Genomic DNA, 13,996 nt, shown 5'->3' with positions numbered 1-13,996 from the left:
GAATTCTGCATTCTATATTTATTTAGGAAGGGAACTGAATCCTGCATTCTATATTTATTTAGAGAGTGGACTGAATTTTGCATTCTATATTTATTTAGGGAAGGGACTGAATTCTGCATTCTATATTTATTTAGGGAGGGGACTGAATGTTGCATTCTATATTTATCTAGGTATGGGACAGAATTCTGCTTTCTATATTTATTTAGGGAGGGGAATGAATTCTGCATTCTATATTTATTTAGGGAGCGGACTGAATCCTGCAGTCTATATTTATTTAGGAAGGGGACTGAAGTCTGCATTCTAAATTTATTTATGGAGGCGACTGAATTCTGCATTCTGTATTTATTTAGGGAGGGGACTGAATTCTGCATTCTATATTTATTTAGGACGGGCACAGAATTATGCATTCTATATTTATTTATCGAGAGGACCGAATTCTGCCTTCTGTATTTACTTAGCGAGTGGACTGAATTCCGCATTTTATTTTTATTTAGGGAGGGGACTGGATTCTGCATTCTATATTTATGCAGGGAGGGGACTGGATTTTACATTCTATATTTATTTAGGGAGGGGACTGAATTCTGCATTCTATATTTATTTAGTGAGTGGACTGAATTCTGCATTCTAAATTTATTTAGGGAGGGGACTGAATTCTGCATTCTATATTTATTTAGGGAGGGGACTGAATTATGCATTCTATATTTATTTAGTGAGCGGACTGAATTCTGCATTCTTTATTTATTTAGGGAAGGCACTGAATTCAGCATTCTAAATTTGTTTAAAGAGGGGACTGAATTCTGCATTCTATACTTATTTAGGGAGGAGACTGAATTCTGCATTCTATATTTATTTCAGGAAGGGACTTAATTCTGCATTCTATATTTATTTAGGGAGGGGCCTCAATTCTGCATTCTATATTTATTTAGGGAGGGGACTGAATTCTGCATTCTGTATTTATTTAGGGTGGGGACTGAATTCTGCATTCTATATTTATTTAGGGAGGGGACTGAATTCTGCATTCTATATTTATTTAGGGAGTGGACTGAATCCTGCATTTTCTATTTATTTAGGGAGGGGACTGAATTCTGCATTATATATTTATTTAGGGAGGGGACTGAATTCTGCATTCTACATTTATTTGGGGAGGGGCCTGAATCCTGCATTCTATATTTATTTAGAGTGGGGGCTGAATTCTGCTTTCTAAATTTATTTAGGGAGGGGGCTGAATTCTGCATTCTATATTTTTTAATGGAAGGGGACTGAATTCTGCATTCTATATTTATTTAGGTTGTGGTCTGAATTCTGCATTCTATATCTATTTAGGGAGGGTACTGAATTCTGCATTATATATATATTTAGGTAGGGGACTGAATTCTGCATTTTATGATTATTTAGGGAAGGGACTGAATTCTGCAATTTATATTTATTTAGGGAGGGAACTGAACTTTGCATTTTATGTTTATTTAGGGAAGGGACTGAATTCTGCATTTTATATTTATTAAGGGAGATGACTGAATACTGCATTTTATAACTATTTAGGGAAGGTACTGAATTCTGCATTTTATCTTTATTTAGGGAGGGGACTGAATTCTGCATATTTTATTTATTTCGAGAGGGGACTGAATTCTGCATTCTATATTTATTTAGTGTGTGGGCTGAATTCTGCATTCTCCATTTATTTAGGGAGGGCACTGAATCCTGCATTCTATATTTATTTAGGGAGTGGGCTGAATTCTGCATTCTAGATTTATTTAGGGAGGGGTCTGAATCCTGCATTCTATATGCATTTAGGCAGGGGAATGAATTCTGCATTTTATATTTATTTAGGTAGGGGACTGAATTCTGCATTCTATATTTATTTAGGGAGGGGACTGAATTCTGCATTCTATATTTATTTCGGGAGGGGTCTGAATTCTGCATTTTATATTTATTTAGGGAGGGGACTGAATTCTGCATTTTATATTTATTTAGGGAGGGGACTGAATTCTGCATTTTATATTTATTTTGGGAGGGGACTGAATTCTGCATTTTATATATATTTTGGGAGGGTACTGAATTCTGCATTTTATATTTACTTAGGGAGCGGACTGTATTCTGCATTCTATATTTATTTAGGGAGAGGACTGAATTCTGCATTTATATATTTTTTTGAGCGGACTGAATTCTGCATTTTATATTTAGTTTGGGACGGGACTGAATTCTGCATTCTATATTTATTTAGGAAGGGGACTGATTTCTGCATTCTATATTTATTTAGGGAGGGGACTGAATTCTGCATTTTATATTTATTTAGGGAGGGGAATGATTTCTGCATTCTATCTTTATTTAGGGAGGGGACTGAATTCTGCAATTTATATTTATTTAGTGAAGTGACTGAATTCTGCATTTTAAATTTATTTTTGAGGGGCACTGAATTTTGTATTTTCAGTTTCTTTAGCGAGGGACACTGTTCATTCTCTACTTTTAATTTCAACCCTCCAATCAGTTTTCCATTTCTGCCACAGTACAGAGACAGCTCTCCTCACAATCACGTACTATTCCGTCTCCTCCATCTCGGTGTGCCTGCAGCCTTTGACATGGTTGACGACACCATCATCCTCCAAGCCCTCTGCACCTATGTCCGGTTGGATAGAGTGGCAATCAGCTGCTTTCAGTCTTATCCACCCAATTGTGGCTAGTGAATCAGTTCAGAAGTGGGATGTTCGCTGATGATTGCACAATGTTCAGCACATTCACGACTCCTCAGATACTGAAGCCAACGTGTCCAAATGCAGCAAGACCTGGACAATATCCAGGCTTGGGCTGACAAATGGCAAGTAACATTCGCGCCACACAAGTGTCAGGCAATGACCATCTCCAACAAGAGAGTATCCAACCATCGCCCCTTGACATTCAATGGCATTCCCATCGCTGAGTCCCCCACTATCAACATACTGGGGGTTACCATTGACCAGAAGAACTGGACTAGCCATATAAATACTGTGGCTACAAGAGCTGGTCAGAGGCTAGGAATCCTGCGATGAGTAACTCACCTACTGACTCCCCAAAGCCTGTCCACCATCTATAAGGCACAAGTCAGGAGTGTGATGGCATACTCCCCACTTGCTTGGATGAGAGCAGCTCCTACAACACTCAAGAAGCTCGACACCATCCAGGACAAAGCAGCCCACTTGATTGGCCCCAAATCCACAAACATTCACTCCCTCCACCACCAACACTCAGTAGCAGCAGTGTGTACCATCTACAAGATGCACTGCAGGAATTCACCAAGGCTCCTTTGGCAGCATCTTCCAAACCCACGCCCACTACCATCTAGAAGGACAAGGGCAGCAGATAGATGGGAACACCACCACCTGGAAGTTCCCCTCCAGGTCACTCACCATCCTGACCTGGAAATATATCACCGTTCCTTCACTGTCGCTGGGTCAAAATTTTGGAAGTCACTCCCTAACAGGTCAGGAAGATATAACAATTTTCATAATATTATTGGAATTTATTGTAGAGTAATAGTGGGGGCTGTGTGTGTGTGTGTGTGTGTGTGTGTTGGGGGGACTTAATTGAATTAAAAGCAGCTGGTCTGAAGGCTTGATGTAACAGAAGAGAAGCTAGATTTGAAATGTTAAGTAGGTAAACATAGGTGCAACGGGAACTTTTGCATTTCCAAATGAGCCAGACTAACTTGAATTCAAAGGAAGGGGTGAAAAGTTTCACCGGGCAGCAGAAGTTAAGAAACAGTGTTTATTTCTTCCAAAGATTACTTGTAAAATTGGTACCGTGATGAATTTTATTATGAGAGAGGTAACGTCCAAAGACAAAGTGAAACAATGGGAATTTGCATTCAAATGCGAAAATATGTATAAAGGAGAGAAGGCTGTGCGTAAGGGAAGGCGTTTTAATCTAACAAGTGTGAAAAGCCTTCAGCATCTATGGGCAGAATTTTGCCCTTAATGGGCGGGCAGGCCCCACCAGCTCGGCGGCGGGTGGGCAGCCGATCGCCACTGCCGAAACACGGCCCACCATTTTGAGTGGGCGGGCCACCCGACGGGGAGCACTAAGCACTTCCTGTGTGTGTGGGGGGTGTGGAGGGATTCCCCATCTGTCAAAATGCGCTCTGTCGCGCATGCGCACGAAAGAGCGCACATCTCCCTGAGACTAAGTCCTGCCTCAGGAAGAGCGCTGAAAGTTTTATAAACTTAAAAATAAAAAAATTATTAACATGTCCCCTTCATGTGACAATGTCACACGAAATGGGACATGTTAATAAATATCACATAAAATTTATTAAAGCTCTTTAAAACAGACATAAAGCCTCATCCCGCCAGTGGATGAGGTTTGATGTATTATCAGAAGCCCGCTGGGGCCCCTGGCCTGCCCGCCAGCCTTAAGGTTGGACGGGCAGGGCCTTTCATTACCCTGTCAGTGGCCTCAATTGGCCATTGACAGGTCGGCGGGCGGACAGATGATTTCGCTGTCGGCCCGCCTTCCTGAACATTTAAATGGGGCGGGATGATGTCGGGAGTTCCTCCCGACCTCATCCCACGTCATTTGCCCTTCGGTGAGCAGGCCCCGCCTCCAACTTGCCAACGGAAAAATTCTGGCCTATGCCTCAAGCTGCTGCCTACAAAGAAATGAAGTTAAGAAAACTCACTTTGATTTGGATTGTTCAGGATATCGTGTTTCTTTGCCTGGGTCTTTTAAAATCTATGTGTCTTACTGTTGCCTTAACGAAAGTGTTACTGGGAGTTAGGTTAATGAGGGGATTTAGAAATTATCATAGTAGTAATTGGTAGATAATGTATGTTCTTAAAATCATTTCTTCTATTAATAAAGGTTTAATTTAGTTTTGTAAGAAACCTATAAGACTCGGCGGTCTTATTACTACTGAATTCAAGGCAAACATCTCGAAATTTATACAAATTGCAAAACAGTTGTGGCAGTTGTTTCAAGTTTCCCTTTGGGATTTGAACAGTCCACATCCTGTGAGTGAATAAAAAAAAAATCACCATCAATGCCTTCCCAAAAGGTTATATCAAGTGTCCCCATGGCTCTATCCATGGCCCATCCTTTTTCTTATCCAGCTGCTGCACCTTGGAGGCATCATCCAAAAGCACTGCCAGTTTTTATATTTACACTGACGATACACAGTTCCACCTCACCACCACCCCTCTCAACGTCTCCAGTTGTTAAACGATCGGACTGCTCCACTGATATCCAAGGGCTGCAGGAATGTCCTCCAATCAATGGGAAGACCAAAGTTATTATCTTCAGTGCTGGTTCTACACTACCAACTCCGTCCCTCTTCCTGGCAACTGTCTGAAGCTGTTCGCGACCTTAGGAACATAGGAAATAGGAGCAGGAGGCCATTCGGCCCCTCAAGCCTGATCTGCCATTCAGCTAGATCATGGCTGATCATCTACCTCAATGCCATTTTCCCACACTACCCCGGTATCCCTTGATATCTTTTAACAACTAGGTTACCACCTCAGTTTTGAACATGTTCAGTGACTGAGCCTCTACAGCCCTGTGCGGTGGAGAATGCCAAAGATTCACTACCCTCTGAGTGAAGAAATTCCTCCTCATCTCAGTCCTAAATGGCCTATCCTTTATTCTGAGACTATATGCCCTAGTTTTAGACTCACCAGTCAGGGGGAACATCCTTCCTGCATTCAGCCTATAAGAATTTTGTATGCTTCAATGAGATCTCCTCTCATTCTTCTAAACTCTTGAGAATACGGGTCCACTCCTCAATCTCTCCTCATAGGGCCATCCCAGTACCTCAAGATTCAGTCTGGTGAACCTCTGTTCCACTCCCTCTATGGCAAGTGTATCCTTCCTTCCTTAGATAAGGAGACCAAAATTGTACACAATACTCCCAGTGCGGTCTCACCAAGGCTCTATACAGTTGCAGCAAGATATCTTTACTCCGGTACTCAAATCCTCCGGCATTATAGGCCAACATAGCATTTGCTTTTCACAATGCTTGCTGCACCCTGGGTCAAATTTGACCCTGATATGAGCTTCTAACCACATATCTGCACCATCACCAGGACTGCCTGTTTCCACCTCTGTAACATTGCCCCTGCTTCAGCTCATCGACCACTGAAATCCTCTTCCATGCCTTTGTTACATCTAGTCTTGACAATCTAACACACTCCTGACCAACCTCCCACATGCTACTCTTCATAAACTTGGGGTCGTCCAAAACTCTGCACCTGTGTCCTTACTCGTACCAAGGTGATGCTCCATCGAAACACCTTGAGATATTTTAATTTAAGGGCGCTAGATAAGTACAAGTTGTTGTTGTTTAGGAACAAAGCATTCATTCTGCAGTTTAATTCCTGAGCGACACTATCGATTCCGTGTGAAAATTACTTCTGGGAAGATGCTCTAAATTCTGAATTTCAATTCAATTTAGGGAGTTATTTCTCCATTTTAATTTCATTTAAACAGGAGCAGTGTTAATAGGACTTTTAATTTATTTTCATGTGGGACACCTAGTTCTGTATTATAACTTCATTTGTGAGGCACTGTTCATTTTGAATTTTAATTTGGTTCAGGGCAGGGCGGCTATGTCTGCGCCTTTAGGGAGTGCTGGGAAATTTGGTATTTTAATTGCGTTTCGGGAGAAGCGCTATTAATTTTACACTGCGTTATTTTAAGCAGCAGCGTCGTTATAGCGAAGGAAACGTCTTTATGATATGGAAGAGGAGGAAGCCTTTAGAAACACATAACATGGCTTCTAGAAAACCTGCTTACATGGATTTTACAGTTGTTACTCCTGGAAGACTGTTTTCATTGTGTAGGTAGACTTCCAGAGGTACCTCTCAATAGGTTACTTCACATGATACACTGGTGGTCAGTTGGTTAGATGAGGAAATGGCTTCAATTCCTTGGTTAAAAACTTTTAGTTAATGAGTGTTGATCAACCTGGAGTCACGCCAATTGTGGGAACACCCTAAGGACCACAGCCACTGTCCACAAACCTTAGTAATGACCAGGCAACAGTGTTGGGTGTATGATCAGTAGGTTTGCTGTTTATTTTTATCCTTTAACAGGATGTGGGCTTCACTGGCTGGACCAGCATTTATTACCCATCCCTAGTTGCCCTTGAGAAGGTGGTGGTGAGCTGCCTACTTGAGCCGCTGTAGTCCCTGTGGTGTAGGTACACCCACAGTGCTTTTAGGGAGGGAGTTCCTGGATTTTGGACTCCCTCTGCAGAGGGGCCTGTGGTTGCTCCTGAGCCCAGGCAGGGAGAGGGGGATCCCGGCCTTGCCACTGGGTACCCATTTCCAGGTACCTAAACCGGCCCCTCCCGTGCAGGAAAGGTGGAGGCTAACTGGAAAATTCCAAAACAAAAACAGAAATACCTGGAAAAACTCAGCAGGTCTGGCAGCATCGGCGGAGAAGAACAGAGCTGACGTTTCGAGTCCTCATGTCCCTTCAACAGAAGAGTCACTAGGAGCAGCTCTGAGCCCCACATCTTAGGAAGGATAGGTTAGTCTTGGAGTGAGTGCGCTGTAGATTTACCAGAATGAAAACCTCGGCACTAAGGGTAAAATTAGGAGATGGGATTACACAAACCGGGGTTGTTTGTCCTGAAATGGTGATTCCCAGGACATTAGGAGGAACATGTGGCCTAGACAAGGTGGGAAGTCTAGGGCCTGGATTTTCAGCCTTCACCAAGGTGGGGACCAAGGGCTTTGTGTAGCTGAAGTACGACTTCTCCCCCCCACCTCATATTCTAATCCTCGAGACGTGAAGAACAAAATTCCATTAACCTTTTTGATTATTTTCTGTTATCTGTTAATGACACTTTAATGACCTGTATCCTAGGGCCCCCTGCAAAGTCTCTTATGATCTTTAGCGTTTCTGGTTTTTCCCCATTTCCAACAAATTTAGACAATTTGCAACACTTTTAAGTGTTTGTCACCAGGTGTGAGCTGTGTTGGGACATCCTCCTGAACTTCTGCGTGTTCTTAACTTTTCATCAGATAAATTGAATCCAAAGCGGAATTTTATCCAATTCCATGGTTTCCGGTAAAGAATAAACCTTGTGACTCCAGAGACACAGTCTGGAATAATCTTTACATCAGAAACATTTCCAACAGCTTAGTGGTTAATATATAACTAGAGGTGATATAGAACTTTGATAGCAACTGGCTAGACACCTCCCACCTCATGTTCAAGTGCAGTGTGAATATTTACTGACCTTGAGCTGTTAAACAGGTAAGTTCCACATCCGAATGCCAAAAGCACAGAGTTGCCCCCTCTGCTGTTTAAACGGACAGCAATTAATGGCTGATTATGTTTTATTTGCCATCAGCAGCTTTAGGCTCAGCCTCTCGCACTCTCAACAGCCTCGATAAGACACAAATAATCAGTCCGGACAAATTCACTTTAACACTTTTATTTGGAGGAAGCAGGACGGGAAAAAAGAGCTGGGTAAAGACCGACAGGGTCTTGCTTCACCCAGCCTGACAACTGAGCTGGACAGGGGCCTGAGTACAACTTGCCAACTCTTCTCTTTCACTGGAAGGGGATCCACGACCTAATTAAAAAAAGGGTCCTCAAATGTGCCGGGCCATCAGTGTGAGGAGTGTCAGTGATGTATGTCCAATAGGGCATCGTGGTATTTCCTGCAGCCACCTGGGGATAGGCAGAAATGCTGGCTTTGTTTGGAAGGCGTGGCAACCCGATTGCTCTGTACGATTTATTATTAACACAATTACAGGGATGATCTCAGTGTAAAACCTTACGTACACACACGCGTGCACACACACACGTACACTCGTACACACGCGGACACTTGTACACGTGCGCACACACACACGCGGACACTCGTACACGCGCACACACACACGTACACTCGTACACGCGCGCGGACACTCGTACACGCGCGCGCACACGCGGACACGTACACGCGCGCGGACACTCGTACACGCGCGCACACACACACGGACACTCGTACACACGCGCGCACACACACACGGACACTCGTACACACGTGTACTCGTACACGTGCGCGCACAGGCGCGCGCACACGCGCACACACACGCGCACACACACGCGCACACACAGGCGTACACACACACGTACACACACGCTTACACACACGCTTACACACAGGCGTACACACAGGCGCACACATAGGCGCACACACGCGTACACACAGGCGCACACTCGTACACACAGGCGCACACACACGCGTACACTCCTACACACAGGCGTACACTCCTACACACAGGCGTACACTCCTACACACAGGCGTACACTCCTACACACAGGCGTACACTCCTACACACAGGCGTACACTCCTACACACAGGCGTACACTCCTACACACAGGCGTACACTCCTACACACAGGCGTACACTCCTACACACAGGCGTACACTCCTACACACAGGCGTACACTCCTACACACAGGCGTACACTCCTACACACAGGCGTACACTCGTCCACACACGTGCACAATAATTTAAAGCATCCTCTAACATAAGCAGGCACCACTGGCTGTCTCCGATAATCAGTGTGGTATATTGCTATTTAGTTCAGCTGGGAGGGGTGTGGGAGGTCAGAGCTGGATAATCCCCTCCGTTTGGCTGTACATACAAAAGATGTTCACAGAACACAAATACAAATAGCGAGAAATCAGAAATAAAAATGGTAAAGTCTAAAGATGGGAGGCAGCCAGTTCAGCGGTGTGGCAGGCTGGTTATGTTTTTGGTCACCTGTCCGGGTATCTGCATGTGGCTCTGTGTCACTGGATCTGATTCAAGCCCTTGGGACCTTTCACTATCTAAAAAAAGCACTGTATACATCCAAACACTTCTTGTGTAGGGATGGTGATGTTTTCTATATAATTTTTGAGTGTGGGCCAGGAATCTCCATTACTGAATCTCCAGTCCTCAGTCCTGCAGCCACTGAAGGAGGGAATCGATGAGACAGGAGGAGTTGAGATTCCCAGCAATCAAGCTTAAATCCCAGGATGACAGAAGCCTGCAGCAGCTGAGATGGTCAGTTTCTGCAGTATCCGGCTGTGAGGTAACAACAGCAATAATAACCCTTTTCAAAAATTCCACACCCTGAAATTCAAAACAGCCCTGAAGGAATTAGATTGTAAAACTCGGCTGAGCTTCAAGGGCCCCTGAGTGCTGGGCTTGGGGTTCTGCATCGTCTGGGAGGGGGGGCCCACACCGGACGACCGATTGAACCTGCAGAACCCAAACTGCAGACAACGTGCTAAACGGACTTTTCTCCTTCACACGCTAGAAACACAGAGCTTCTAGAATTTTCTGCTTCAAAATTTGCCAAGAAAGAGTAAGCTTTCTGACGGGGTTGCTGCTGAAGAGCCTGGATGGAGATTGATGAAAGTACTGGGATTTGCAATGCACACTCTGTTCAGCGGGGGTGATTTCCCCCACGACGGGTTTTACACTGTGTCAGTGCTGCCAAGTCAGGCCCAGCAAGCCCCTCTCTCGCCCAGTCAGCAGCCCGTACTAAACCAAATCTGCCGGATGTGGGCCCACAAGGGATCGCGGCTGCGAGGAACTGGCTAAATACGGAGTCTCAAAATCCGGCAAATTTGACAGGTGTTGCTGCCGGATATGGAGCACAGGCAGAGGAACATGAATCATAATTCCACCATTACACAGAGAGCAAAGCAGGGCACGTGGCACGAGGATGACTGATAAACACAAACTGAAATGGACCAAATGGCTCATTTCCAAATTGTAATTTCTATGGAAAGAGGAGGAGCAGCAGCCTTTAAAGGGCCGATCAGAATTTGCTGAGATATGTTGAGGGAGGGGCATGGGCCCCATTCCAAACCCTTAGACTTTTCCTCCTGGTAGATTTACCGACTTTGCAACAACCCAATGGACAGTTGGCCTTCGGATCCCCCTTTGAGCGTGCGCCCGTTTTGGGAGGTGCAAAGTCAGAGAAATTATCCTTATACATGTGATAGAAAAACACAATCATTTGAAAAACTACTTGTTAACATTTGGTGAAATGTAAACCATCACCCCTGTCTAGCTGAGGCACTGAATTATTTCTCTCTCTGATTCCGACCACATTACGGTGATTTCCTAGGCTTGGTGTAAGCCTGTTCTGTCAGACCTCCACTTCCTTCAGACCTGTGGCATTGGTCGGAGGTTTGTAGATACCTGTCCAAGAGAAACGCATGTTCATTACCTTGGTGTGAATCACAGGGAGTTTATTTTACAAACCCAAAACACCATCAGACCCATTAAAACAGAATCATTCCCACCCCTCATCATCTTTACCCTAACTCCGTCATCTCCCACCCCTCACCATCCTCCCCCCAACCAATTCACTCATTTCCCACTTTCCTGACTCCCAAACACCTTTGTCCACCCACTCCCCTCACCTTCCTCAACACCCAACACTCTCAGCCACTCCCTCATGACACATCATCTCCCACCCATTCCCCCAAACCCATCCTCCCAGCCCCCAATATTCCCTCACCGGATTTGAGCGAGACCCCAATCAGTGTACAGATATCTCCCTGGGAGAGGGGGACTGAGGGAGTCCAGTGTACAGATATCTCCCTGGGAGAGAGGAACTGAGAGAGTCCAGTGTACAGATATCTCCCTGGGAGAGAGGAACTGAGAGAGTCCAGTGTACAGATATCTCCCTGGGAGAGAGGAACTGAGAGAGTCCAGTGTACAGATATCTCCCTGGGAGAGAGGAACTGAGAGAGTCCAGTGTACAGATATCTCCCTGGGAGAGAGGAACTGAGAGAGCCCAGTGTACAGATATCTCCCTGGGAGAGGGGGACTGAGAGAGTCCAGTGTACAGATATCTCCCTGGGAGAGGGGGACTGAGAGAGTCCAGTGTACAGATATCTCCCTGGGGGTGATGAAACAAGAGGCAACAGTATACAGATATCTCTAGGGGGGAAGTTCGAGATACCAGTCAATGTTTGGTTAAAGAGAATTGTTCCAAACCCTGCCACAATACTGAATGTGAAAGTTAAAAGGGAGACAAAGCCAGATGAGTCCCAGTAACTGTATACTCACACTGAAATCACATGATCACTGAAATCACTGGATACTCACACTGAAACCACATGATCACTGAAATCACTGGATACTCACACTGAAATCACATCCCGTACATTTCCGGATCTCTTCAACAGTCATTCCTTCAAATATTTCAATCAGCGTTAATCCTTTGTTCTTATCAACATCGAAGACAGCCTGCCAATGTTAAAACAGATGTTACAGAATCACACCTCTCAGATTCTGAGGAATGTTAGGCAGCTGTGTATCCCAGTGCAGAATCAGACAGACTCCAAGCTAATGCATTCCTGACACATCCCCCAGAATCTGACAATTTATGGTTTTACACAATCACGTAAAATTAGAAGCAGCCCCGAACTGTCTGAATTCATTCAGGAGTCTTCCAGACTCATAAACAGCCCCCAGGTGTAATTTCCAACAATGTTCACTGCCCCGAATTTTAAAAATTCTTTCCATGGGATGTAGGCTTCGTTGGCTGGGCCAGCATTTATTGCCCATCCCTAACTGCCCTTGAGAAGGTGGTGGTGAGCTGCCTTCTTGAACTGCTGCAGTCCATGTGGTGTAGGTACACCCACAGTGCTGTTAGGGAGGGAGTTCCAGGATTTTGACCCAGCAACAGTGAAGGAACGGCGATATATTTCCAAGTCAGGATGGAGACTGACTTGGAGGGGAACTTACGGGTGGTGGTGTTCCCATCTATCTGCTGCCCTTGTCCTTCTAGATGTTGTGGTCGTGGGTTTGGAAGGTGCTGTTGAAGGAGCCTTGGTGAATTCCTGCAGTGCCTCTTGTAGATGGTACACACTGCTGCTACTGTGCGTCAGTGGTGGAGGAAGTGAATGTTTGTGGATTTTAAAAAATTCATTCATGAGATCTGGGCATCGCTGGCCAGGCCAACATTCATTACCCATCCCTAATTGCCCTTGTTCAGATGGCATTTTAAGAGTCAACGACATTGCTGTGGGTCTGGAGTCACATGTAGGCCAGGCCAGGTAAAAATTATAGATTTCCTTCCCTAAAGGGCATTAGTAAACCAGATGGGTTTTTACAACAATTGTTTGATGGTCATCATGAGACTTTTAATTGAATTCAAATTTCACCATCTGCTGTGGTGGGATTTGAACCCGGGTCCCCAGAGCAACACCCTGGGTCTCCGGATTACCAGTCCAGCCACAATACAACTATGCCACCGCCTCCCCCAGATCTGGTGCCAATCAAGCGGGTTGCTTCGTCCTGGACAGTGTCGAGCTTCTTGAGTGTTGTGGGAGCTGCTCTTATCCAGGAAAGTGGGGAATATTCCATCACACTCCTGACTTGTGCCTTGTAGATGGTGGACAGGATTTGGGGAGTCAGGAGGTGAGTTACTTGCTGCAGGATTCCTAGCCTCTGACCTGCTCTTGTAGCCACAGTATTTATATGGCTAGTCCAGTTCAGTTTCTGGTCAATGGTAACACCCGGGATGTTGATAATGGGGGATTTAGCGATGGTAATGCCACTAAATGTAAAGAAGCAACGGTTAGACACTCACTTGTTGGAGATGGTCATTGCCTGGCACTTGTGTGGCGTGAATGTTACTTCCCACTTGTCAGCCCAAGCCTGGATATTGTCCAGGTCTTGCTGCATTTGGACATGAACTGCTTCAGTATCTGAGGAGTCACAAATGGTGCTGAACATTGTCCAATCATCAGTGAACATCCCCACTTCTGACCTTATGATGGAAGGAAGATCATTGATGAAGCAGCTGAAGATGGTCGGGCCGAGGACACTGAAGTTTACTTCTCAACTCAGGTGCAGTCGCGATCTGTGGAGCTGTCATCTTCATAATTATTTACGAATCTGTTATGCCTGCACCAACTGAGCTGTGCTAGATACACAATAAAACACTACACTGTCCCCATCAAACACTCCCAGGACAGGTACAGCACGGGGTTAGATACAGAGTAAAGCTCCCTCTACA

The 13,996-nt window shown here is 45.0% G+C and overlaps 1 protein-coding gene across 1 annotated transcript in view; it reads right to left on the bottom strand.

Moving 5' to 3' along the window:
• Nucleotides 1-8,391: 8,391 nt before the first annotated feature.
• oxct1a (3-oxoacid CoA transferase 1a) overlaps nucleotides 8,392-13,996 on the bottom strand; it is a 105,069-nt gene continuing 99,464 nt past the window's right edge. The window contains exons 16-18 of the mRNA XM_078560209.1: nucleotides 12,118-12,219; nucleotides 9,453-11,163; nucleotides 8,392-9,374 (exon numbers count right to left, since the gene is read on the bottom strand). Of these exons, the coding sequence (XP_078416335.1) occupies nucleotides 11,128-11,163; nucleotides 12,118-12,219 (138 nt within the window). The 3' untranslated portion in view covers nucleotides 8,392-9,374; nucleotides 9,453-11,127. The remainder of the gene's footprint in view (nucleotides 9,375-9,452; nucleotides 11,164-12,117; nucleotides 12,220-13,996) is intronic.

This window comes from Cetorhinus maximus, chromosome 2, assembly GCF_964194155.1.
Source record: "Cetorhinus maximus chromosome 2, sCetMax3.hap1.1, whole genome shotgun sequence".
In the NCBI taxonomy this organism is placed as follows: domain Eukaryota; kingdom Metazoa; phylum Chordata; class Chondrichthyes; order Lamniformes; family Cetorhinidae; genus Cetorhinus; species Cetorhinus maximus.
Note: the sequence above shows the minus strand (reverse complement) of the source record. Positions and strands in the feature narration are given on the sequence as shown.